The 26,252-nt window shown below is 36.2% G+C and overlaps 1 protein-coding gene across 1 annotated transcript in view; it reads left to right on the top strand.

Annotated features, from left to right (window-relative positions):
* The window catches only part of RAPH1 (Ras association (RalGDS/AF-6) and pleckstrin homology domains 1), a 103,057-nt gene that overhangs the window by 63,585 nt on the left and 13,220 nt on the right, over positions 1–26,252 (top strand). Inside the window, 8 exon segments of the mRNA XM_045034324.1 lie at positions 6,657–6,734; positions 7,136–7,295; positions 9,667–9,788; positions 10,974–11,039; positions 13,017–13,160; positions 14,026–14,136; positions 23,449–23,547; positions 24,592–24,712. Coding sequence (XP_044890259.1) covers positions 6,657–6,734; positions 7,136–7,295; positions 9,667–9,788; positions 10,974–11,039; positions 13,017–13,160; positions 14,026–14,136; positions 23,449–23,547; positions 24,592–24,712 — 901 coding nt within the window.

Here is a 26,252-nt window from a genome sequence, read left to right as displayed (position 1 = left end):
TATTTTTTTTCCAAATGTAGTGGCAAACTGTTGAAGAGAATAACTTCATTCAACAGATACATGCTATGTTCACAACCCTGGGGCTTTGGCAGTGAACAGTACAAAGTTCCTATCTCGGGGAGAGTTATCCAGTCAGTAACTGTCATTTCCCTCTGCCCAAGAGACAGTGATACCAACTGCAGCATCAGAGCCATCTCTGCTCGGATTATCTCCTTTTCCCATTACCTAGGTGTCGGAACTGCTGGTCTATATAGCCAACACCTGGCTCCATCTATGTCCCTGCTTACATACAACAAGAAATTTGAGCAAGAATGTGATTCATTAGCATAGAACCTAAACACATAGGCTGGGATGGGGCATGGAGTCAAGGAGGTGGTAGAAATCCCCAGATAACCTATGCTGCAGGAGCTTCTCAATGTCAGTGTCCTCAATACCACAGAATTTGGCTGTTGTGAAGCTAAAATGAATTTATACCTCTTGCATGCCACCTTTGTGGCAGTCTGGTTCCCTTTACCCAAAAAGCATCATGCCCCAGTTACGACCCACCTCTCATATGCACTTTTCCAAACTAAGACATTGTGACACCCAGTAGAATGAACATAGTGGCACTGTGCTTAAGCCAAGGCAGCAAAGGGAATGTTTTGTTTTGTTTTTCCATATAAATCCAGTTGTCCCTATACCTCTATTACCGAACTAACTATCCTACATACAGTTCTGAGCCGGGAACCTCTGCAAAAACCATACCAACCAGTTTCTTCTAAGAATGGCATTAGTGCCAGCACAGAACTATTTTGCCATAAATGGAGTAGTGGACAAAGGACACATTGTTGATCTGATGCCCTTAAAACTCTGGGTACCATTCTAAATGCCTTCCTTGACCTCCTCATCTAACAATGTGTTTTTGTCACTCTTTACTCCCTTACCCTGCTTTATTTTTTTCTGTAGGACTTATCCCTGACTGACTTATCATACATCTATTTCTTTATTGTTTTATCTCCTTAAATGTAAGCTCCTTGAGAGCAGGAACTCTCTCCCCTGCACTCAGATCCAAGCCTGCATAGTCTCAACAAACATCTGTCACATAACACAGTGGTCCTTTAGTGACTTCTAAGGACTGTTAATAATGTTAACCACAATTTTCTTTGCTTCAGGGAAGTTACAAAAGTGCTATTATATTACTGTAAGTCTTTTCATTTTTCACAAGCAGTTTTTATTTACTGCTTTCCCATAAGTTTGTGCTATAACGTTTAAGAACAAAAGGAACTGTGACAACATTATAGTGGAGAGAGCAAGTAGTTAGTCATTTGGTAACTGCCGGTATGATCTTAGAAAGATTAGTCTTTCTGGGCCTTGGTTAATCAGTATAATGGATATAATAATGATATTGGCCTTGTATAATTCAGAATTAAGTGAGACACTATGTGCAAGAATATCTCATAGTGTGTGGCAAGTTTTAGGTGTTCAGTTAATGTTAAATGTCCTGATTTCTCCAAGGAAATAAACTAGTTGTTACTATTATTATTTGGGCTCTAAGTAGTAAAGAGTAGAACATTTCATAGGCAGTGAGCTATTTACCACTCAAAGTTTCCTTGGAATCTTTTTAAATTTACATAACTTTTTGTAAAATGTGAAGCTAGATCCCAAAGAAACTGCTAACCACTTTTTAACCCCTTAATTTCAGTTGGATTTGTTCTGAACCATCAAAGCCTTAATAATTTCCTAGTTGAAGGGATTCATTGGCCATCTCTTAGCAACTGTCACTCTTTCTGTGAGATTTTAATTTTTACACTAAAGAGAATGCTTCAACACTGTGTAACCACAGCATTGGCTTTCATTTAATCAGAAGATCTTCACTGAGTTTTGTTCTTTATGTAAATTTGAAGAGGCTTGGCATTTGATGGTTATTGATAGCCCCACAGGAGTTTTTCAGGCTGAAAATGGGTTGTCTTTTGCTCTTTTAAGAGACAAGCTAGGAGAGAAAGTTGTTGTATGTGTGAGATACCTTTTACTTATGTTTAGGATGGCTGTGGGACAATGTGGAGAAAGGGATAGTCAAAAGATAAGGGGCAGAGAAGGCTTAAGACCTGAGGGTTTCTGCATTAACAAAAAGAAGAGAACATGAGATGAATAAAGCTTTGTTCTTTGTATTGAAGTCAGTTTATAAATTGCCATATGTCTTCTTACTATATAATCTAAACATATCAACAAAGAGTGATCTTTATTGTACACTTTACGAACTTAAAACAATTTCTTCCCTCGTAGGTTGTTAGGGTCAACATGATAATGTAGGTGAAATCAACCTTTCCGAGGAAGAGGTTATCCATAAGAAGCATAAAATGCTATGATCCTGCAATTTGATATAAATATTTTTATTTTCAATTTTGCTCCAGTGATGATATTCAGACTAAAATCTAAAAGTAAGAGGTATCTTGATCAGTTGTTTCTTCAGAAAGCTTCTAGCAAGGATCATCCTTGTTAATAAACTGGAGAAGAATAAACTAAAATTTGCCTAGGTTGACATTAAGCACATAGTTCTTAAATTTGAACTTGATATAGTTTTAAAACAGATCAAGAGTAGTATTTTAAGTACGTGGAAGGGCTGAATTTGGATGTTAAAATAGCCCCACCTAGGGGCATCCGGGTGGCTCAGTCGGTTAAGCATCCAACTTGGGCTCAGGTCATTATCTCATGGTTCATGAGTTCAAGACCCCAAGAGTTGGAGCCCCACATTGGGCTCTGTGCTGACAGTTCAGAGCCTGGAGCCTGCTTCACATTCTGTGTCTCCTTCTCTCTCTGGCCTTTCCTCCACTCACTTTCTGTCTCTCTCTGTCTCTTTCTCTCTCTCTCTCAAAAATAAAGAAACAACAACAACAAAAATTTCTACATAGTCCCACCTAGGGTGCTTTACATAAAGATGGTTTCTTACTGATGACTAGGAAATCTAATTGGTTTAATATATGTCAAATGGTTGCACTGTATCTCTTGTTTCATTAATTCTTTCTTCTGGTGTGTCAGCATTTTTCCTGTTAGCCTGTGGAACAAAAACTTCATTGAAACCAGTCTTAACAATTGAATGACTTTTTTTTAATTAGTGCTTCAAAAGGTAGCACTGGTTGTGTTCTTTTGTATTTGGCAAATAATATTATACTAAAAGGGGAATATGAAAATATTATTTTTATATTTATAACCAGTATCAGAATGCAGTATTCAAATTTGTATATTCCTTTTTAAAATAAACTTTATGTTTGTAGAGAACTTTTAGATTCATAGTAAAATTGAGGGGAAGGTACAGAGTGATCAACATCCCCCACCAGAATGGTACATTTGATACAACTGATGAACCTTTGTTGGCATATCATTATCACCCAGAATCCATAGTTTACAGTAGGGTTCCCTCTTGGGAACCCTCCAGTTTATTAACAAGGACAGTCTTGGATTTGAACAAATGTATAGTGACATGTATCTAACATTGTATCATGAAGAATAGCTTCACTCCACTTATCCCTCCCTCTTCCCCAACCCTGGGCAACCACTCATCTTTTTACTATCTCCATAGTTTTGCCTTTTTAAAGAATGTCCTGTTGTTGGAATCATAGTGTGCAGGGTGCCTGGGTGGCTCAGTTGGTTAAGCTTCTGACTTCGGCTCAGGTCATGATCTCACGGTTTGTGAGTTTGAGCCCTGTATCAGGCTCTGCACTGCCGGTGCGGAGTGTGCTTGGGACTCTCTCTCTGTCCCTCCCCGACTTGGACCCACGCATGCCCACTCTCTTTCTCTTTCTCAGATAAATTTTAAAAAAGAAAGTGGAATCATATAGTGTGCAGCCTTTTCAGATTGGCTTCTTTTGCTTAGTAATATGCGTTAAAGTTTCCCTGATGTCTTTTCATGGCTTGATCATTTGTTTTTAGCACTAATTGTCTGCATGTAGCACAGTTTATCCATTTACCTACTGAAGGATATCTGGGTTGCTTCCAAGTTTTAGCAAATTTATAAATAATGCTGCTATAAACATCTGTGTGCAGATTTTTGGGTAGAGGTAAATTTCACCTTATTTGGGTAGATACTAAGGAGCATGATTACTAGATCATATTGTGAGAGCATGTTTAGTTTTATAAGAAACAACCAAACTATCTTCCAAAGTGGCTGTACCATTTTGCATTCCCATCAGCAATGTATGTGAGTTCCTTTTGATCCACAACTTTACCAACATTTGATGTTTTCAGTGTTTTAGATTTGGGCCATTTTAATAGGTTGTATAGTGGTATCTCGTCTTAATTTGCAGTTCCCTAAAGACATATGATATTGAGCATCTTTTCATAGGCTTATTAGCCACGTGTGTATCTTCTTTGGTGAGTTGTTCATTTGTGTCTTTTACCCATTTATTGGGTTCATTTTCTTGAGTTTAAGAGTTCTTAGTATATTTTAGATAAATAGTCCTTTATCGGATAAGTCTGATAAATATTTTGCAAATATTTTTTCCTAGTCTGTAGCTTGTCCTATCCTCCTGAATATTCTTTTTTTTTAAAAAATGTTTTTTGGCTTTGGAGACAATTTTTTTAACTTCTGCAGAATAATTATAATGTTACAAAAGTATTTGGCCTTTTGGAAGTTCATATTTATATTACAAATACACAAAGCATTGATTTTGCATATCAGTCTTTCCTCACCAGACTTTGAGGTTTAAATTTGCTTTTCAGAGACATGAAGTAAAACTTGAAAATATGCCTTGATAAATTTTTCTTCTCTGTAACAGCCATTCATACTAATACAAAGATGTGGGAAATGAGCCATGAGGAACATAAGATCATTATCCCATTGAGAAAACATTTGTAAGACTCGTGCTTCCTTCTTTCCTCTCCCCCCACCCAAAAAAAAAAAAAAAAAAAACCTGTCAACTGATTTCATAAAAACCACTGGAAATGCTAGTATTCAAAATTCCTTTCTAGAGTAGTGCTGTACTTAGAAACCCAGGGTTTGGTAATTTAATAATGGTTTGTTTCTCTAAGACACAGAATTCTAGAAACTAAGTTTTAATGACAGTAGCATAGTTTTCTCACTGTATAGCCTGCATTAAAAAGAAAAAAGAAACTTACTGTGAAATACACAGGCAACATATTTTATGTTGTTTATTTGCATAAAGGGGGGGTGGATACAGGATTTAATCCTTTAATCAAATGAATATACCTAGAATAGTCTAAGAATCAAGTCTTATCTTACCCCCTCCATTGTTAAAATAAAGTTCTTTGTTCTCTAATTGGGTTTACAGATAGTATTTCCACGCCTCAGTTATTATGTTAATTCACTGGCTCCTTTCATTGAAAAGGATCTGATTTCTGGCAAAGGAGCCCAGTATCTTCTCTAACCACTATTTTCTTCTCTGTTCTACAGAGTAGTAACTATTAAGCTTGAAATGAGGGAAGATAGCCTAGATTATGAAATGGAAAGAGAACAGTTCAGAAACAAGAAAGACAACAATTTAGGAGAACAGGGAGTAAATCTTATAAATGAAGTTTGTTTTTGTTTTTGACTCTGGAAGCTTTAGCTTTTTCGTGAAGAGTAACATATGGATTGTATTTTTTAATCATAATCCAGAGCAGGTAAAGTTGGCTGATATAACCAGGGTTTTCTTTTGTTTTAAGTCTTATATTAAATATAGGAATGTATAAGATGGTAGTGTATGTTTTTCTTAGATATTTTCCAGAGTAATCAAAAGCTTAGAAATAGAAAGTAATCCTTCATAAGTGAAGATTTACTTATGAGTTTTTCTCAACTGGAGATTAAGGCTACAGTATACAATGGCCTATTGCTGGAAAGTGCAAGTAAGTACCAGTATTACAGTACTATATGTTAACTGTAGTTGTAGTTCTTGATAATTTTATTACTACTTATCTAAATTTTATAAAGAAGTTACTAGAAATTAGATATTTGGAAAATTATATTTGAAATTATATTTGAAATTTTAAAAATTTCATCAGTGAGTTAGTAGAAACAAATTTGAGTTTAACTGACATAAGACATTGGTTATATTGTATATTTTTTAAGGTAGAATGAAACCTAGTGTATAATGCATTCTTCTCTATCTGAATTGGTGTATTAATGAGAACATACCTGTATTTTTTATTAGGGACTTTTATGTCAGTGCAAAGAAATAAACTGATAATTTTTTTTTTTTTTTTTTTTTTTTTTTTTTGCTGTTTATGATGAAGATACATTTTTAGTATAATAGAACAAAACATTAGTATGCAGAAGATTGCCCGGACTTCAGAGGCGAGTGTAAATTCAGAGTTGAGGGATTGTGCAGGTGTGACAACTGGCAGGACCATACACAGCACATTATGCATTCCTGTTTCTCCTACCTCAGAACCTGAAATTTATCTGCTTCAGATTGATAGATTTACTACGTTACAGATTGCTTTTCCTTTAGAAGGTGGTATCTGGTATCTGGTCTTATAAGAGATCTTCAAGTCTTCATCTTAAAAATGTTCTTTGTATGTCTATCTTAGTGAGTAGGGTTATTTTTTAAATGTGCTCTATGTAAGTGGCTGAAGTTATATTCTTACTAAAATTCAATGCTGGCAAACATCCTTAAGGTAAAAAGACTTTTCAAAAATTCTCATTATTTTAGCATCAGTTTACCTGAAGTGCTTTGTGTTCACAGGAAGAACAGGCAGCAAAATTGAAAGCTGAGAAGATCAGAGTTGCCCTGGAGAAAATTAAAGAGGCTCAAGTGAAAAAGGTGATATTTGGGTGTTTTCCTGGTTTGGGATTTTTAAACTCAGATTTATAAAGAATTGCCTTGCTTATATACCATACTTCTAAGGTACGGAGAGATAGAGGGGTATTTCTTCCTAATACATTTTCCGCATGTATTTTTGGAGATAAAATATAGTATAAAGAAATAACTTTGTTTTAAATTCTAAAACACAGTTGTCTTCTGATAACCTTAAAAATGCTTTAAATTTGTTTAGGTAGGTTATTTGATACCTAATTTTAGAGTTTCTTGCATAATAAAGTCGTTATTTGTGTTTTAATTTATATTTAACTAAGAACATTACTCAGAACATTGCTTGATATTGGAAGAAATTTCTAGAATGCCTATTTTTCGATTTGTTTTTAATTTCCTTTTACCTGTTATAGTTGGTGATCAGAGTTCACATGTCTGACGATAGTTCTAAAACAATGATGGTGGATGAGAGGCAGACGGTGAGACAAGTGCTGGACAACCTAATGGACAAATCCCACTGCGGTTATAGTTTAGACTGGTCACTCGTAGAAACCATCTCTGAATTACAAATGGGTTAGTAGTATAATTGCTTTACTTACTTTTTCGTTTCTATGTAATTCTAACAGCTTGCATGTTAACAAAAACACTTTGAGACGTCTATATATATTTTTTTCTATATATAACTTTGGATTTCATACACTATCTTTTTTTTCATCAAGTATTTTGAGATTTCTTTGAATGCAAGATCATTCCCAGTTCACTTCAGATCTTATGGCTAAAACTTTTTTTTTTTAAGTAAGAAAATACTTTTTCCCTTAAGTAACTGCATAAATAGACACACTTGCTAAAAATCATTATATCTATTCACATTTGTTCTGAGTTCCTTATTTTTTTAAAAACCAGTCTTACCTTTTTTTTTTAATGTTTATTTTTGAGAGAGAGAGACAGAGTGCAAGTGGGGGAGGGGCAGAGAGCAAGAGAGGGAGGGAGACACAGAATCTGAAGCAGGCTCCAGGCTCTGAGCTGTCAGCACAGCCTGACGCGGGGCTCGAACCCACAAACCATGAGATCACGACCTGAGCCAAAGTCCTATGCTTAACTGACTGAGCCACTGAGGCATCCCTGTTCTGAATTCCTTAGACCAGCATTTGACTTTTAAAAGGGAAAACATAAAACATCTTTTTTATTTTTAGCTAGATGTACTAAATCTTAGTTTTCTATGATTTGTAATGTAGTGTGGTATTTTCTAATTTTAAAAATTCCTCATTTTTAATGCCATCATGGACTCTTTAAAAAGTTTTCTTTTTATATTATTAGTTGTGTGATTATAGCAACCTGGCAATTATTATTTTATTAGGTATTATTGAATCAGTAATCAATTTCAACTTTATATTTTATTTTAAAAAGTATTTGCATTGCTCTTCCTACCTCTTGTATCTTTAAATATTTCACAGCAGTTTCCAGAGAAATAAAAGTTTAATTATTCTTTGGTCACAGAACACACATACATCACCCCCAAAACTAAGCCATAAGTTATTAGTTTATTAACATGTATAAAATATATTCTAATAATGCTGATAACTATTCTGAGAGAATTAGAAAGGTTTGAGTTTATAGGTATGGCATCATGGTACACAGAAAATGTTTGGATGCTAGTTTTTGGAATATATCCAGAGCTATAGGTTAAAGACCCACATATGTAATATTTCTCTATTACAGTTAGCTACAGTATCTTAACAAACTGTTAATTTAATCATATATGGCACAGTGCTTCAAACATACATACTTCAGACAGTATGTGATCACTCAGTATTTGTTGAATGAATAAAACGAGGGACTACTAAGTACCCAAAATAAGATGGTGAAAACAAATTATAAGAAGTGTCAATTATTCAGTTAAACAGTAAAGATTATTAAGGATGAATAAACAAAATGTAAAATGCACCTGCTTGCCAAAGACCTATTACCTAAAGACACAGAAAGATTGAAAGTAAAAGGAGTGTGAAAGATACTCACTAAAAAAAAAGATAACTATGTTAAGATCAGACAAAATAGACTAAGCAAAATCCATCACTAGGAAAGGAAACCACACATCTTCACCAGGAAGATGTAATCATTCTAAATGTTAATCTAATAATGGCATTACAATGTATAAAGCAAAAGTTGACAGAACTACCAGGAGAAATTCACAAGTCAGCCTTTGTAGTAGAACTTTTTCACCTAAGAATCTCTTCAGTGATCAGTATAATCAAGCAGACAAAAAGGATATAGGAGATTTGAAAAATAAGTTTGATCTAATAGACATATTAAGAACACTAAAAACAGGACAGTGTGCATTCTTTTCAAGCAGAGATGGAATATTTTCAAAAACTGATTCAAATGTCAGTCCATAAGCACCTGAAAGGAAATTTCAAAAAATCCATATCTAGGATGTGTTCCTTGAACATGGGTTAATATATAAGACATGTTCTTTGATTCCTAATTTGGAAATTAGAAAATACATCTGTTTAAAATTAAAACCAATAGACCAAAGAAGAAAACATCTTGGAAATTTTTTAAATGATAAGAACTAAATACTATTGGGAATACTTAATATAAGAACTTATGAAATGCAACTAACATGCTGGGGGATTTTGGTGTTTGTTTTTTCAAGGGTGGGATGGCAAAGGCTGAAGGCTGAGGAAGACGCAGAAGTCAGAAGACCTAGATTTTAGTCCTAATTCTTCCATGTAGCATCTGTGTGACTTTGCTGAAATCAGTTAACACCACTGGGCACATTTCCTTACATGAAAATAGAGGGAAGACCAGATAATCCCTAAGGGCCAGGGACTGTAATGTCAGTTAAAATTGTGTGGTTCCACTCTGAATTACTTCACAAGGTTGCATACCTTTGATGCAGGTCTGATGAATACTAACAAAATATTGATATTTTATTTTGGGACAGAGAGAATCTTTGAAGACCATGAAAACTTGGTTGAAAATCTTCTTAATTGGACAAGAGATAGCCAAAACAAGCTTATATTTATGGAACGTATAGAAAAATATGCACTTTTCAAAAACCCACAGGTGAGACTGAATAACTTACAGAAGCCATGATTTCTAAATGTTCACCTTACATTATTCTATTACTTTTAAGTTAATAGAGTTTAAAACAAAAAACTGACAACCACCTGGTTGGAGCATTGTGGTTGCAAAACCTCATGGGAACATTCACTACTGCTGAAGTGGAAGGTCTGCTGGGGCCCTGGTGTCAGGCCTCAAAGAGGCTACCAGTCTCACAGAGCCAGATGGGGTGAGCCTTTGGGGCATCAGAAGGAACTCCAGGGAGATACCAGGTTTCTCCTCTTTGTAATCCAGAGCTGTTGAACTCAGCTGTTTATTTGGTGAGCTTCTCATCTATCAAAGAAAAGTACTTTCATATTTAAATTCTCTACTTCCTCCATTTATCCAGTTGACACTTTATTTTGACTTTTTAAAAAATCTCAATAACCTTGATTATAAATGATTCTACCTTCTAGTTTAAGTTACCTTGATTTATTTGGCATCTTTGCTTATTTCAGAATGTTTAATACTTCCTAACACAAATATTTTATAAAAATCAGTAGGTAAGAGAAAACAACTCCACTATAAAAGGAAATAATGAAAAATGGTTGCAGTGTTAAAAGTATTAAATAATTATCCTTCAGACAGCTTAATCATGATACATTTTTACCAGATATTTTTAGTGAACAGTACACATTTGGGAATATTAATAGATTCTTTTATACATGATTATGAAAAAGTTTAGAATTAGAATTCAGATTTTAGTTGAGTCAAGCAAATGATACAATGATAGTCTCAGAGAATTGAGAATTTCTTCTCTTAAAGCCAGAACACAAATTAAAATTTTTGTATCTGGATCACTTAAGCTTAGCATATTTTAAGGAAATTTGCCTTACTCTACTAAATTTGTAAACCTTTCAGGTCCTTTCATCAGTTGTTGAAAACATTTGCCGTCTGTTACATGTGATACCACCTCCAGATTTGGGGCAGGGCTGTTTATGGAATAGTTCAAGATATTGGGAAAAATGAGGAGGAGGAGGCATTTTAGCCCTGATGCTCATGCACCAGTTACTTTTCAGAGCAGTATTCCTCTCATTCTATACAAGAAGACACAATTGCGAAATCTCTAGAAGAAATCATATATGCACCTGTTCCAAGGGAATAATAGGGTGGGTTTATTCCTTAACTTTCATCTATTTATTTTTCCAGAATTATCTTCTGGGGAAAAAGGAAACCGCTGAGATGGCAGATAGAAATAAAGAAGTGCTGTTGGAGGTATGACTCTTCACTCCCCTCACCGTCTTTTTTCCTGCACATTAAAATATTAAAATACTAAGCACATTTTTTGAAGTTGAGTATATCAATGCTATATATTCATAATTGCACTTGCAACTAGAGAAGCCTATATTCCTCCATATCCTGAGGGGGAGAATTCAACTATGTGACTGTTAGGCCACTGAAGAACCTCTTAAAATCTGTTATTTTGCCAAGTAATATATCAGTGGACTAAAAAGGAGTCATGAGCTGTTAGAAGCAGACAGGTGGGGAAAAAAGGCTAGTCAATGAAGGACATGACTGTGGTGTTTTTTATCTATTCATCCAAAGAGAAATTTGAATATACTTAGTTATTTACGGAATACTTCAAGCCTTACCTTTATATAATTCAAATAATTTTATAAATCATGATCTTTTAAGATGTACACATATATACATACATACACACACACGCACACACACACACATACATACGCCCCAATGTTAATAAAATAATTTCAAACATAATTCAGTTTTTTGTTTTTTGGCCTTTGCTGATTTTAGAGAACTAAAATCAAAGAAGTTAGTATGTTTAAAAACCAGAATAAACTTAGTTAGCAAAAAGGCAATTAGGAAAATGAAGATCAACACACACCTTTTCATAGTAATACTAGTTACAATTAAAAATCCTCTTTAGGGCACCTGGGTGGCTCAGTCGTTTAAGCGTCCGACTTCAGCTCAGGTCACGATCTCGCGGTCCGTGAGTTCGAGCCCCGCGTCGGGCTCTGGGCTGATGGCTCAGAGCCTGGAGCCTGCTTCCGATTCTGTGTCTCCCTCTCTCTGCCCCTCCCCCGTTCATGCTCTGTCTCTCTCTGTCTCAAAAATAAGTAAACGTTAAAAAAAAAATCCTCTTTATAATTCCTGATTTCTCTGTACTTGGAGAAGAGAGAAATTAATTTAGGTTCAAAATATTCTATGTTAATATTTAGTGAGAATTTCTATTTTTCTCTTACCAAATACATAACTGATTTTTTAATTACATTTTATCTAATATAGACATTAGAATTCATAATTTTGAGTTTACATTGCTTTCAACCTAGTTTTAAATCTTTAGAAAATAAATGACCTCTTTGTTTTAGAATCATATAAATTGATAATTTTTAAATTGTGAATTTTAATTTATCACTTAGCAGGTTGCTTTCTTTTAAAATTTAGTTTGACAGCTAATCAAAATGTGTTGTTAATTTGGAGAAAAAATAAAATCTAATGCTTATGTTAGCTCTGAGGTTGCAGCTCAGTTGACAGTTCAGCTTACTTTCTTCAAAACAGTGTTAGGTAGGGACACCTGGGTGGCTCAGTTGGTTGAGCATCTGACTCTTGATTTTTGACTCAGGTCATGATCTCAGAGTCATAGGATGGAGCCCTGAGTCGGGCTCCACCCTGAGCATGGATCCTGCTTAAGATTCTTTCTCTCCCTCTGCCCTTCTCACCCGCACCTGCATACCCACGCTCGCTCATGTGCGTGCTCTCTCTCTAAGTTAAAAAAAAGAAAAGGGGGGGGGTGCCTGGGTGGCTCACTCGGTTAAATTAAGCGTTCAACTTTGGCTCAGGTCATGATCTCATGGACTGTGAGTTTAAGCCCCATGTCAGGCTCTGTGCTGACATCTTAAAGCCTGGAGCCTGCTTCAGATCCTGTGTTTCCCGCTCTCTCTGCCCCTCCCCCACTCCCACTCTGTCTTTATCTCAAAAATAAACATTAAAAAAAAATTTTTTTTTTAAGTGTCAGGTGAAAGTTCATAGGGATAGCCATAGTTGTTACACAATAAATCTACATGATGTTTAGAATAGGATGTTCTAACTGAGGTAAAATTAGCAATGTGGTTTTACTACAAAGCCATTTTGGTTTAATTATAGTATCATGGATTTTACAGGCTAAACACAGTTTTGTTTTGAGAATCAAAAGATCACATGTCTTTCCAAATCATCTTCTTATTTTAGGAATGTTTTTGTGGAAGTTCTGTAACTGTACCAGAAATTGAAGGAGTCCTGTGGCTGAAAGATGATGGTAAAAAGTCCTGGAAAAAGCGTTATTTTCTCTTGCGAGCATCTGGTATCTACTATGTCCCTAAAGGAAAAGCAAAGGTGTGTCCCTTCTGTTGGCTTTTGAGCTTCCTCATTATGGCAATTGATTTTAATCTGCAGTGAGTATGCTGACAGGGTGAATCCAGGCTCTGATGGTTTCAACTCTTGTAGGACACACAGGATACTGCTTTATTGATCTGTTATAAAGAAAAAGACCCCTGAAAGTGGTCACACTTTGGTCATTCATTGGGCCCATCTCAATTATCTTGTCACATTTGAAATCATACTGTTATTTAGTATTTTTGGAACGTCTGTCAGAGTAGGTTTTGCTTGTTATTGTTTGGGAAGAATAGATTTTTGGGATTATAGGCATTTCAGCCTCACTGGGATAATATGCTCCTGCTGAGGGCCTGTTTGGTAGCTGTCATTTCTCTGCTTACTAGGGACCAGCACTGTTTTAAACTCTTTACAGCATCATCTTATCCAGTCTTAACCACCATCCTAAGAGGTATATTTTGTTGCCTCTATTTAAGGTGAGGAAACGCTGACTTAAGAATCATTGTACTTGAGATATGCATTACAAGCACTGAACTACACGATTCTTTATTTTTTTTCCAGAGCTCTGTTATACTATGTTGTATTTAATATACTATATTATATTTAAAGTCTCTTTAAAATGCCACCCTTTCCAAGTAAGTGTGTTCATTGTGAATGGCAGGCAGTAAGTGAAATGGACTGCCTTTTTGTTGCATTATGGATAAAAGAAGGAACATTTATAGAGAATCTCACTGTCTTGTTATCTACAAAATATCACTATTTCCACTAAGCAAAGTTTTTATTCTCCACTAGAAACTGTTAACCAAGTATGATATTTGCTTCTTTATACATTATTGTTCATTCAGTCTTTTGGGTGTTTTTATCTTAGGTCTCTCGAGAACTGGTGTGCTTTCTCCAACTGGATCATGTCAATGTTTATTATGGACAGGACTATCGGAACAAATACAAAGCACCCACAGATTATTGTCTGGTGCTAAAGGTAAGCATGTTTCTCTTTTTAGGAATTAAAAAAAAATGTAATGTTTATTCTTGAGAGAGAGAGAGAGGAGGGGCAGAGAAAGAGGGGGACACAGGATCCGAAGCAGGCTCCAGACTCTGAGCTGTCAGCACAGAGCCCGACATAGGGCTCAAACTCATGAACCGTGAGATCATGACCTGAGCTGAGGTTGAATGTTTAACCAACTGATCCACCCAGGCACCCCTTTTTTTAGGAATTTTAATTGATGTTAGACATAGAGCTAGTTATTGGACATTTTAGAATAGTTTATATCTCAAGTATACTATTTTTGCCTTCTCTTTAAGTTTTGAAGAGAATAGTGAAGGATGGTAAGGAAAAGAAGTATATGCTTAAACCACAGCTGACCACTAACTCAATAGCCCTAATTAGATTGATGTTGCTAAGAAATGGATACTGTATAAGCTTTGGGTCAGAATATACAAAATATTTAAATTTTACATTTGAGATTTTTATCTAAAAGCAGGCTAATTTTAGGAAACTTAGATCAAAGCCAAAAGTGGGAAATAGGTATTTTGTGTTTTAGTTCTTTTCCTGTATTTACCCAGCAGAACCATCAGGGGGCAGTGTGCCCAATTTCAAAGTGGACTGGCTCATATCTGGTCCAGAAATGATTTTTGTCACTTTTTCCAGCAAACCATAGCCCTGATAGCCAATGCATATATTATGACCCATCTGAGCTGTTTTTAGTGAGTTTCTTCCCTCTTTTATCCAAACTTTTGAGCTTCTCACACGGACTATAACTGTGCTTTTGAGAACTGATATTTTTAGTGCATTTTTAGTAATCTTTGGAACACTGATAAAGAAAACATTTAAATATTCAAGATAGGGGCACCTGGGTAGCTCAGTTGGTTAAACATCCAACTTCAGCTCAGGTCATGATCTCATAGCTCGTGGGTTCAAGCCCCAGGTCGGGCTCTGTGCTGACAGCTCAGAGCCTGGAGCCTACTTCAGATTTTGTGTCTCCCTCTCTCTCTGCCCCTCCCCTGCTCGCACTCTGTGTGTGTGTCTCTCTCTCTCAAATATAAATAAACATTTAAAAAAATAAAAATAAAAGTTCAAGATAATTATGGAGATGACTTAAGTTTTCCTCATTGGTTCCATCTTAGTTACCTCTTGGGTAACTACTTATGTCTACATGTTTATGTCATTGATTTTTCTTTTCTCTGAGAATTGTCCGTTGAGTTTGGGGGTAGAGTTTTCATTGCTTTGGTAAAATTAACTGTATTGTAATGGTACCCCTTTATTAAATAATCCTTTCCTGGAGAATACCACTGTATCATTTAGGTTATAGCAACAAATAATTTTTTAAAAGTCATTACAAAGTAGCTCAATCCAGTAGTTTTCAAAATAAAGTCCAAGCTCCCTGGGAGTCCCTGAAACTCTGTCAAGGGGCCTGTGGTGTCAAAATTACTATTCCGGTAATGCTGAGATGTTATTTGTCTTTTACACTCTCATTCTCTCACAAATGTATTGTGGAGTTTTCTAAGAGATTACATGACATGTGATGATAATTTTGCTGTCTTAGGTAATGGAACATATATTTGTATACTTTTGTATTTTAATTTTTCTCAGTTTTAATTTCTTATAAGGTAAGTATCAGTAGACATAACCCATATAAGTGAAAGTTATTTAGGGGTCTCATAACATGAAGACAGTAAGAGTTGGTTGTTTCAAGGAGTCAGGGTTGTAAGAACCGAAATTTCTTCCTTCTTTCCCTATTCCATCTTCTGCCTTATCAGCTTATCCTCAGGCTGGCTTACTTCACAGGTACAGATGACCACTGTAGTTCTAGGCATCACCTGGATGATGGATCCATGATGCAGTGGATCTAGAAAAATCCAGCAGCAGAAGAGGGACTATTACTCCCTGTATTTGTCTAAGAGTGAGGAAATATTTCCCAGGAGCTACCAACAGTCCTTCTCTTGAGAATCATTGGCCTGAGGACATGCGTACCTTTTTTTTTTTAATTATTTTTTAAATTGAAGCACAATTATCAGATGGTGTTTTAATACTTTCAGGTGTACAATATAATTCAATAATTTATACATTTCTTCTTGCTCATTAAGAAGAATGTACTCTTAATCCCCTTTATTTCTCCTGTCCCCCCACCCATGCCCCCTTAACCACCACTTCTATGAATTTAAGAGTCTGGTTTTGTCTTTTTTTGTTTGTTCATTTGTTTCTTAAATTTCACATATGAGTGAAATCCTATGCTGTTTGTCTTTCTCTGACTTATTTCACTTAGCACTATACTCTCTACGTTCATTCATGTTGCAAATGGCAAGATCTCATTATTTTATGGCTGAGGAATACTCTGGGTGTGTGTGTGTGTGTGTGTGTGTGTGTGTGTGTGTGTGTGTACACACACCATGTCTTATTTATCCATTCATCTATCAGTGGACATTTGGGTTGCTTCCATAATTTGGCTATTGTATATATTGTTACAGTAAACATAAGGGTGCATGTATTTTTTTGAATTAGTGTTTTTGTTTTCTTTGGGTAAATACCCAGTAGCAAAATTACTGTATCATATGGTAATTCTATTTTTAATTTTGAGGGGAAATTCCATACTGTTTTCCATAGTGGCTGCACCAGTTTGCATCCCCACCAACAGTGCACAAAGGTTCCTTTTTCTCTATATCCTAACACTGGCTATATCATACGTTTTCGATTTTAGCCATTCGCACAGTTGTAAAGTGATATCTCATTATGGTTTTAATTTGCGTTTCCCTGATGATGAGTGATGTTGAGCATCTTCTGTGTCTGTTGGCCATATGTATGTTTTATTTGGAAAAATTCTGTTCAGATCCTCTGCTCATTTTTTGATCAGATTATTTGTCTTTTTGGGTATTGAGTTGTGTAAATTCTTTATATACTTTGGATATTAACCCCTTATTTGACACATCATTGGCAAATATCGTCTCCCATTTGTAGGTTGTCCTTTTGTTGATGATTTCCTTTGCTGTGCAGAAGCTTTTTATATTGGTGTGGTCCCAATAGTTTGTTTTTTTATATAATTTTTTTTAACATTTATTCATTTTGTGGGGTAGGGGCAGAGAGAGAAGGAGACAGAATTAGAAGCAGGCTCCAGGCTCTGAGCTGTCAGCACAGAGCCTGACATGGGGCTCGAGCTCACAAGCTGTGAGATCATGACCTGAGCTGAAGTTGGATGCTTAACCGACTAGCCACAAGGGTTTATTTTTTTTTCCTTTATTTTCCTTGCCTGAGGAGACATACTCATAAATATGTTGCTAGAGCTGATGTCCAAGAGATTACTGCCTGTGTTTTCTTTTAGGAGTTTTATGGTTTTCAGGTCTCACATTTAGGTCTTTAATCCATTTTGAGTTTATTATTGTGTATGGTGTAAGAAAGTGGCCCAGTTTCATTCTTTTACATGTAGCTGTTCAGTTTTCCCATCACCATTTGTTGAAAAGACTGTCTTTTCCCCATTGTATATTCTTGCCTCTTTTGGCATAGATTAATTAACCATATAAGCATGTGTTTCTTTCTGAATTTTATATTCTGTTCCATTGATCTATGTGTCCTTTATTTGTGCCAGTAATACTGTTTGATTACTTCAAATCTGAGATTATGATACTTCCAGCTTCATTGTTCTTTTTCAAGATTGCTTTGGCTATTTTTGGTCTTCTGTGGTTTCATACAAATTTTAGTATTATTTGTTCTAGTTACATGAAAAATGCTGTTAGTATTTTGATAGCAATTGCATTAAAGCTATAGGTTGCTTTGGGTAATATGGGCGTTGTAAGATTTGTTCTCCCAATCCATGAGATTGGACTGTCTTCCCATTTCTTTGTGTCATCTTCCATTTCTTTATCAGTGTTTTATAGTTCTCGTAGTACAGGTCTTTCCTTGGTTATGTTAATTCCATTATTTTTGGCTTAGCCTAACCAGAATGCACACCCTAAGATGAGGGATTGACAGACTTCCAAACAAAATTGAGGCTCTTTCAGAAAAGAAGTAGGGGAGAAGAGATAGCTGTGAGGAAGGCAACAAACAGTGTCTCTTACAGCCAAAATTAATTATGACCACTATTATTTTAATCCCTTTTGCAGCTCACAGAATTCTTAGGTCAGGAATATTTTTGTTCAGAGGAGTTGTTCGCTAGCTTATATAGTAATTTATGTAGTTCATATTTGCTTTTAGTGAAGTGTAGGTTAAGCTGAATTCATATATTTATATTGCCTACCTATTTATATCTAAAAATGTTCAAGGTACTGAAATAAACCATACCGCTAGGCACAAATAGTAGTAAAAATAATGGCTGTCATTTATCGAAGAACTCTAGGGTAGCAGACACTGTGCTAGAAGCACTGCATGACAGTGTCACACAGATCTGTTCTAGAGTTCCCATTTTTCAGATATGGAAACTGAGGTTTAGAGGGATCAATGTTCTTGAGACGACACAACTGTTAGTATTTAAGACCTGCCTTTTTTTCCTGCAAAGTCTGTACTAGATTTTGCCTATGTAAGTATTTTTATTTTTGGGCATATGAGTTCTAACAAACCCAAAAATGCTGCCACACAGGATCTACACAAATGTAAATATTTATAGGGTCTGATTCTACTTATCACCTTTGGGTTATAATGACTGAGTCAGTTCTTCCAGTAAAATGCAGGATACAGGAAATATAATACACACTTGTAGAAAATAATAAAGCACATTGTTTAGTAACTAGTTTATTTTTTTATTTTTTTAATGTTCATTTATTTTTAAGAGAGAAAGACACAGAGTATGAGCAGGGAGGGGCAGAGAGGGAGACAGAGAATCCAAGGCAGGCTCCAGCCTCCGAGCTGTCAGCACAGAGCCAGATGTGGGGCTCAAACCCACGAAACATGAGATTATGACCTGAGCAGAAGTCCAATGCTTAACTGAATGAGCCACCCAGGCACCCCTTAGTAATTAGTTTTTTTGTTTTTGTTTTTTTTTAATGTTTATTTATTTTTGAGAGAGACAGAGACAGAATGCAAGTGGGTTGGGGCAGAGAGAGGGGGAGGCACAGAATCTGAAGGAGGCTTCAGGCTCCGAGCTGTCAGCACAGAGCCTGATGCGGGGCTCAAACTCACAAGCTGTGAGATCATGACGTGAGCTGAAGTCGGACGCTCAACCACCTGAGCTACCCAGGCACCCCAGCAATTAGTTTTTTTAAAGGTATTAATAAAAATGATGGGAAGAGTTTAGTCATGAAATATGACAATGAGGGAATAAATAGGACATACGTTATCTATTATCTGAAAGAGCTCCATACATGTTGGATACATGTGTATGCGTGTATATACGTTACTTGAAGGAAACTTACATTTCTAAAATACATATACTGTGGTAATTGTTGGAATATAGCTCATCTTACCCAGGTCTAAATGTTTATTCCTAAAGAAATGAGGCAAAGTAATTTATTTTAGTATGTTAGGTAAGAAGGAAAAAATGGTTAATATTTAGAGGTGGAATATGAAAATGAACTTCAAACACCATTATTAAAAGAAAGATGTTATATGATAATGGTGGAAGTAGTAGGATTGAGTGTTATGTATTTTGTTTTTTAACTTCTTACATGTTAGTGAGAGAATTAATTTTCAAGCCTATTTGTGTTTCCAAAGTAATAAATGGGTAGTATATATTCATTGGTTTTCCTTTGGCACTTAGACTCTGATTTTAGAGCATTACTTTTACTTAGTTTTAAGAATTACCTGTCTTGGGGCACCTGGGTGGCTCAGTTGGTTAAGCATCCAACTGGTTCAGGTCATGATCTCGCGGTTTGTGAGTTCGAGCCTCGTGTCGGGCTCTGCTGACAGCCTGGAGCCTGCTTCAGATTCTGTGTCTCCCTATCTCTGACCCTCCCCCATTCATGCTGTCTTTCTGTCTCTCTTAAAAATAAATAATCATAAAAAAAAAAAAAGAATTACCTGTCTCAATCGAATTTTTGGCATAAACAGAGAAAATTAATCTGATAGTACAATAGTAATCCGGAATTTCCTACTGTATTCTTAAATCTTTTTATTTAATTCTCACATTTTTCCTTTGTTTTTTTTTAAGTGTATTCATTTTTATTTTGAGAGAGAGAGAGACAGAGAGCAGGGGAGGGGCAGAGCGAGAGGGAGAGAGAGAATCCCAATCAAATTCCATGCTCTTAGCACAGAGCTCAGTGCAGGTCTCAAACCCATGAACTGTGAGATCATGACGTGAGCTGAAATCAAAAGCTGGAAGCTTAATGGACTGAGCCACCCAGGCACCCCTCAGATTTTTTCCTTTATGAGAGAATGCAAACTTTCCAAATCCACATCATTTTAAAGATGAAATGATAAAATAGCTGTTAATTTGTTTAGGGGAACAATTTGATTATATATATTTTTTTTTTCTTTGCAATCTTTAAGAATCTAAATGTTAAGCTTTTGGTTTTTGACAAAGAATGTTTCCTCCACACTTGCTCCTAGCTCTTGTGTGATGTTTACAGTGGTGGAATGTTAATGGGGGAAAAAGAGGAGAGAGGCATCATTTTTTGGAAGAAGATATCACCACTAATAAGACAGAAGTATGACATAATTAAAGGTACAGGCCCTGGAATGGATGGCATGGTTTCAAATCCTAGTTCTTTCACTAATAAGCATGAATATATGAGCAGTTTGGAGTAGTGAGCCTCAGTTTCTCTTCATTTGGTGAAATAGTAATATGTAACTCATCAGGTTTTCCTGAGGAGGGAATGCACTAATTAATATATGTGACATATTTAGCATAATGCCTGGTATGTACTAAGTGCTCAATAAATGCCACTTTATATCTCTACACCCAACATAGGGCTCAAGAGCCCCATGACTCCTGATCAAGAGTCCCATGCTCTATCAGCTGACCCACCCGGGCACCCCAATAAATGCCAGTTTTAAGAAAATAATATTTTGGTGAAACAGGCAACTGCCTGAGGTATTATTGCGGAGCCTGGGTGACCGTAATGAAGGCTATAGAAGGATTGTCTCTATTACGTGGGAAGTTAGAAAAGAGAAGTTATGAGGTCCAAAAATGAACTTTAAACTAGCAGGTAATCTGCAGATACTCAAATAATCATATCCATAGTATTCTTCAGGGTGTTATATGGATTCCCAGGTTAGAGAAATGAGAGGATGGAGGATTGTTTCTCTTTGATTTTCTCTGATATTTTATTGATAAAAATACTCCCTTAATGTAGAGAATGAGTAGAACACAAACGCTCAGCAGGGCCACTGCTGCAGTTGAATGCCCATGCGTGGTAGGAGCCCTGCTCTCGGGAAATGGAAGGAATCGGTCAAGAACAGTTTGTGAATCACCATAGAGGGGGTGGTGGTAAAGGCTGAGTGCCACCTTGTAGACCTTTGTTCAGATGTTCACACCGTGTCCTGTAGGCAGTGCCTGAGTGAAGCAGGAGATGGAGAACAGCTACTCTTCAAGAGCTAGCTGGCAGTACTGAAAAAAGCTCTTTTTCAGTCATCCCGTTTTATCTTTTTTTTTTTGTTGTTAATGTTCATTTTTGAGAGACAGAGACAGAGTGAGGGGGGAAGGGCAGAGAGAGAGGGAGACACAGAATCCAAAGCAGGTTCCAGGCTCTTGAGCTGTAAGCACCGAGCCCGATGTGGGGCTCAAATTCATGAACTGCGAGATCATGACCTGAGCTGAAGTTGGATGTCTAACCGACTGAGCCACCTAAGCGCCCCATCCCATTTTATCTTCTGCATGGACTGTGACTTCTTCTGTTTTGCTCACAGTATATCCCAACACCTACTTAAAGATTTGGCTAACAGTTCTTAATATTTCTGTTACATGAATGAATGAGATAGAATTCTTCTTTCTTATATGGAAAATACATCTCCTCTACCTGTCCTCCTTTACTTTTTCAAGATTGCTGTGGTGGTTTATTATAATGTAATGTAATAAGGATGAGGAAATATATGCCAAGAGAAGGCCGTGGAACCTATAGAATTAGGAGAGAAAACTGTTAAGTATTGTTTTGCTAACCTCTTTTTGCTGAGGACTTATTGTTTAAAACTTTGACTATAGCCTTTAGTAACTAAATTGGTTTTGGTATTAAATGTTTTATTATAGGAGCTGAGCTTTCTAAAGCAATGCATAGAATAAAATAAATGGATTTAAATTCCTCACACTGTAGACCAGAGAGATGGATCTTTTTTTTTCTTTTGAGAGAGAGAGAGGAAGAGAGAGACTGATGTGCATGGGGGGAGGGGGAAAGGGAGAAAGAGAATCCCTAGCAGAGAGTCCTTTGTGGGGGCTTGATCCCACAATCGTGAAATCATGACCTGAGCCAAAATTTAGAGTCAGATGCTCAACCAACTTATTTTATTGATCTCATGGATTCCCACAACAAATGTGGTTAGAGAATCTTTAAAGCCTCTCATAATTGAACATAATTGTAAATATTTCCCCAGGTAAAATATAGCCATTTCAAAGTTTTTTCAGAATAACTGAAAAAAGAAGTAATAAATTAACAACCATTACATCCAGAACCAAGTGTGATTTGGGGCTTTTCTTTCCAGGTTGTGGCCCAGTAGAGTTAAAATACCTTCAGTCCATTCTAGCACTTGCATTGTGTAGTTATTTGGTCTGGTCAGTCATCTCCCATCCTAGCTGCAGCTGAAAAGTACATTGGATTGTGAAAACTCATTCTGATGATGCAGTTGAAAGGCTGCTCATTCCTTGGAGGGTACGTGCTGTGGGTAGAAGGGGTACAGAGCAGTGCTCAGTCCACAAAGGGGGCACCACTGCACCAGGTGTGAGCACCCACTTCTGTCTTAGGTGCTGTGTCCTGCACTTCACCCACTCCACCCATTGGTTCACCTCCACAGAAGCTCTAGAAGCTTTACCGAAGACGCTCTCATTTGGAGTCTTCTGAACTCATGATTCCAATGGGTTCAAAGTGAAATCAAAATTTTCCCTTTCATAGTCTTACAGATGAAGAGTTATATTGATTTGTTAACCTTGATGGCCTCTGTTTCTCTGAAATACAGAAGGTATTTGGGAATTAGCCATGACATGAAGGTATTTTTTACCTTGCATATATCTTGACCTAAAATTTAACATAAGTTTCTTTGTAGTTTATTTTGTAAAAATACTTATGGGCCATTTTATTTGGCCTTATGCCCACATAAGAGGTTTAAATTATTTTTGGCCATTACTCTAATGGCCTATAACTTGTCAGGGTATGTTTCAGCTTTGATAGAGTTTTCCTTTAGTTCTCCAGGGGACTGAATTAGACTTTGCCTTTAATATTGCAGCACCCACAGATCCAGAAGAAATCTCAGTATATCAAGTACCTTTGTTGTGATGATGTGAGGACCCTGCATCAGTGGGTTAATGGTATTCGCATTGCAAAGGTAGGGTGTTTTTGTTTCTGTTTTGTTTTGTTTTTGGTTTGATGATAGAATATGATGAGGTGTTTCATGTGGTTTTGATTGTCATGACAATTCTAATCGTTTCATGTTTATGATTTTGTCAGTGTTTTCTGAGTTTTATGTTTGAAATGTCTTCTTTCCTTGGTGAGGAGATAGACATTTAACAGTTGGTATCCATGAAATCATACTGCTGGTAAAAGTGTAGCATCAGAGTGATTTATTTTGGCTCTGGAGAACACATTACATGATTCTTCTGTAGCAGAGTTTAGCCTAAGTCGAAGAAAGTTTTTGAGAATTAAATTGCTTCAAGGTGGGAGTAGGGGGATGAATAAGCAGGACACCAGATATTTAGGTCAGTGAAAATATTCATACTCTGTAATACTGTAATGGTGAATACATGTCTTTATACATTTCTTCAAACCCCATAGCATGTACAACACCAAGAGTGAACCTAAGGTAAACTATGGACTTTGATTATAAGGTGTTAATGTAGATTCATTGATGGAAACAAATGCACCCTCTGGTGGAGAATGTTGATAAAAGAGAGATGGTGCATGGGTAGTAGCAGGGGCATATGTGAAGTTTCTGTACCTTCCTCTCAATTTTGTTGTGAATCTAAAACTCTTTAAAAAAAGGAAGTTCTTGAAAAAAATTTTAAGGACATCTTGAAGAAGATTATACATAATACATGAAGGAATATTTTTGCCCATTAAGTAAAATAAAATTTATTATAGCTATAAAATCAGAGTTGCCTTAGGAATAACAAAAAAAATCTTTATATTGATAAGGAATATGAATGAAGTGTTAATTTATTGGTATCTTTATTAAAATGAAAAATAAGAGATTATAATTTACTGGTAATAAAATAACTTTTGAAGTATTTATAGGTATTAATTTTAATGCAAACTATGAATCAGTAAACAGAAATGCATCCCCCTGTCTTACCTCACTGGTAAGGTATACCAACTGGGTATGATACAGATTACCCAGTAAAATTCACGTCACCATTTACTGCCTTCTGTTTAGTATGGGAAACAGCTCTACATGAACTATCAAGAAGCCTTGAAGAGGACAGAGTCGGCTTATGATTGGACTTCCTTATCCAGCTCCAGCATTAAATCAGGATCCAGTTCTTCGAGCATCCCAGGTAGTTTGAAACACTGAAAGCACTATTTACTGCCAATATGAAGATATCTCTATGAACTGATGGCAGACCTGGTTATTTCAGCATGGTTGTTAAAAGCAGAGCTATACCTAATGTCTAAATTATAAAATAAATTTTTTGGTGATTAGAGGGGACAGTATCATGGGCTAGATCACAAATGTATTTGAAATGGAACAGCAGTATAGAGTTGTAAATTCAGGAGTGTTGTTATATATTTGTAAAGTTTATTTAAAACTCAGTCACAGTAGGGCACCTGGGTGGCTCCATCAGTTAAGTGACTCTTAGATCTCAGCTCAAGCCATGACTTCATGGTTTCGTAGTTAAAGCCCCACATCGGGCTCCGTGCTGACAGTGTGGAGCCTGTTTGGGATTCTCTCTCTTCCTCTTTCTGCCCCACTCCCTACGCTCAAGTAAATAAATGGAAAAGAAAAATCATACTGCCAAAAAACAACTGTTGATTCATACTCAGGGGTAGAAAAGTTCCTTGGAGAAAGTCTCCATACTGAGAATCCATGATGAAATTGCCCTCCTTCCCCAGAGGATTCCTGACATTTCAACAGAGTGGAAATAACTAGAATTAGTTCAGTATCACAGTTAAGGAGGCTGTTTAAGTCATCAAACTTAACTAAAGTTTTCACAGAAAATCAATGATACTCAAAAGGTACTTATTTTCAGATCCCACATCCTTAAAGTATGTGGTGATCACACCTAAAAATGCTTCTTTCCCTTCAAAATATTTCATGAATATGAGTAACTATGTCCTCTAAAAGCAGAATGTTTTTATTTGTTCTTACATATTATGAAAGAATGACTTTAAGAGATATTTGAAAAAAAAAACCTCTCATCATTTATGAGTACAACATATGAATTAATCTTTTACTGTGTTTTTACCAGGCCATGTGTATATGCTTTAAGAAAATTCTACTTTTCAGAATCTATTTTACTTTAGGATAAAATAAAAACATGGACTTTTATTTTATGTACTTAAAATAAAAATTTAAGTTTATTTATTTATTTTGAGAGAAACAGACACAGTGCAAGTAGGAGGGAGGGAGAGGGAGACAAAGAATCCCAAGCAGGCTCCATGCTGCCAAGTGCAGAGCCTTTCGTGGGAGTAAACTCACGAAACTGGGAGATAGTGACCTTAGCCGAAACCAAGTGTCAGACGCTTAACCCACCTACTTGCCCCAAAATACAGGCTTTTTAAAAAGAAGTATTTGACTAAAAAGTTGTATGACTTTATTTCATCTCTACGAAACAAAATGAGAATGTGTATACACATCGGTTAGTATACATACATATATTTCCTAGTACTGTCCACAGAGAGGGCTAGGAGTGGTGACACCCCAGTGGCAGTGAAAATGCAGAGAGCCTAGATCTTGGTTTTCTAATTCCATTTTCCAGAACAAAAGAACTAGGGCTCTTTGGCAGATGGCTGATTCTAGGGCTGTGGCAGAGAATCAGAGGAGCCTGGAGCAGCTTGTAATGAAGGAAGTGCTCAAAAAACACAGTGATTAGTCTG

Source organism: Felis catus, chromosome C1 (assembly GCF_018350175.1).
Source record: "Felis catus isolate Fca126 chromosome C1, F.catus_Fca126_mat1.0, whole genome shotgun sequence".
Classification (NCBI taxonomy): Eukaryota; Metazoa; Chordata; class Mammalia; order Carnivora; family Felidae; genus Felis; species Felis catus.
Note: the sequence above shows the minus strand (reverse complement) of the source record. Positions and strands in the feature narration are given on the sequence as shown.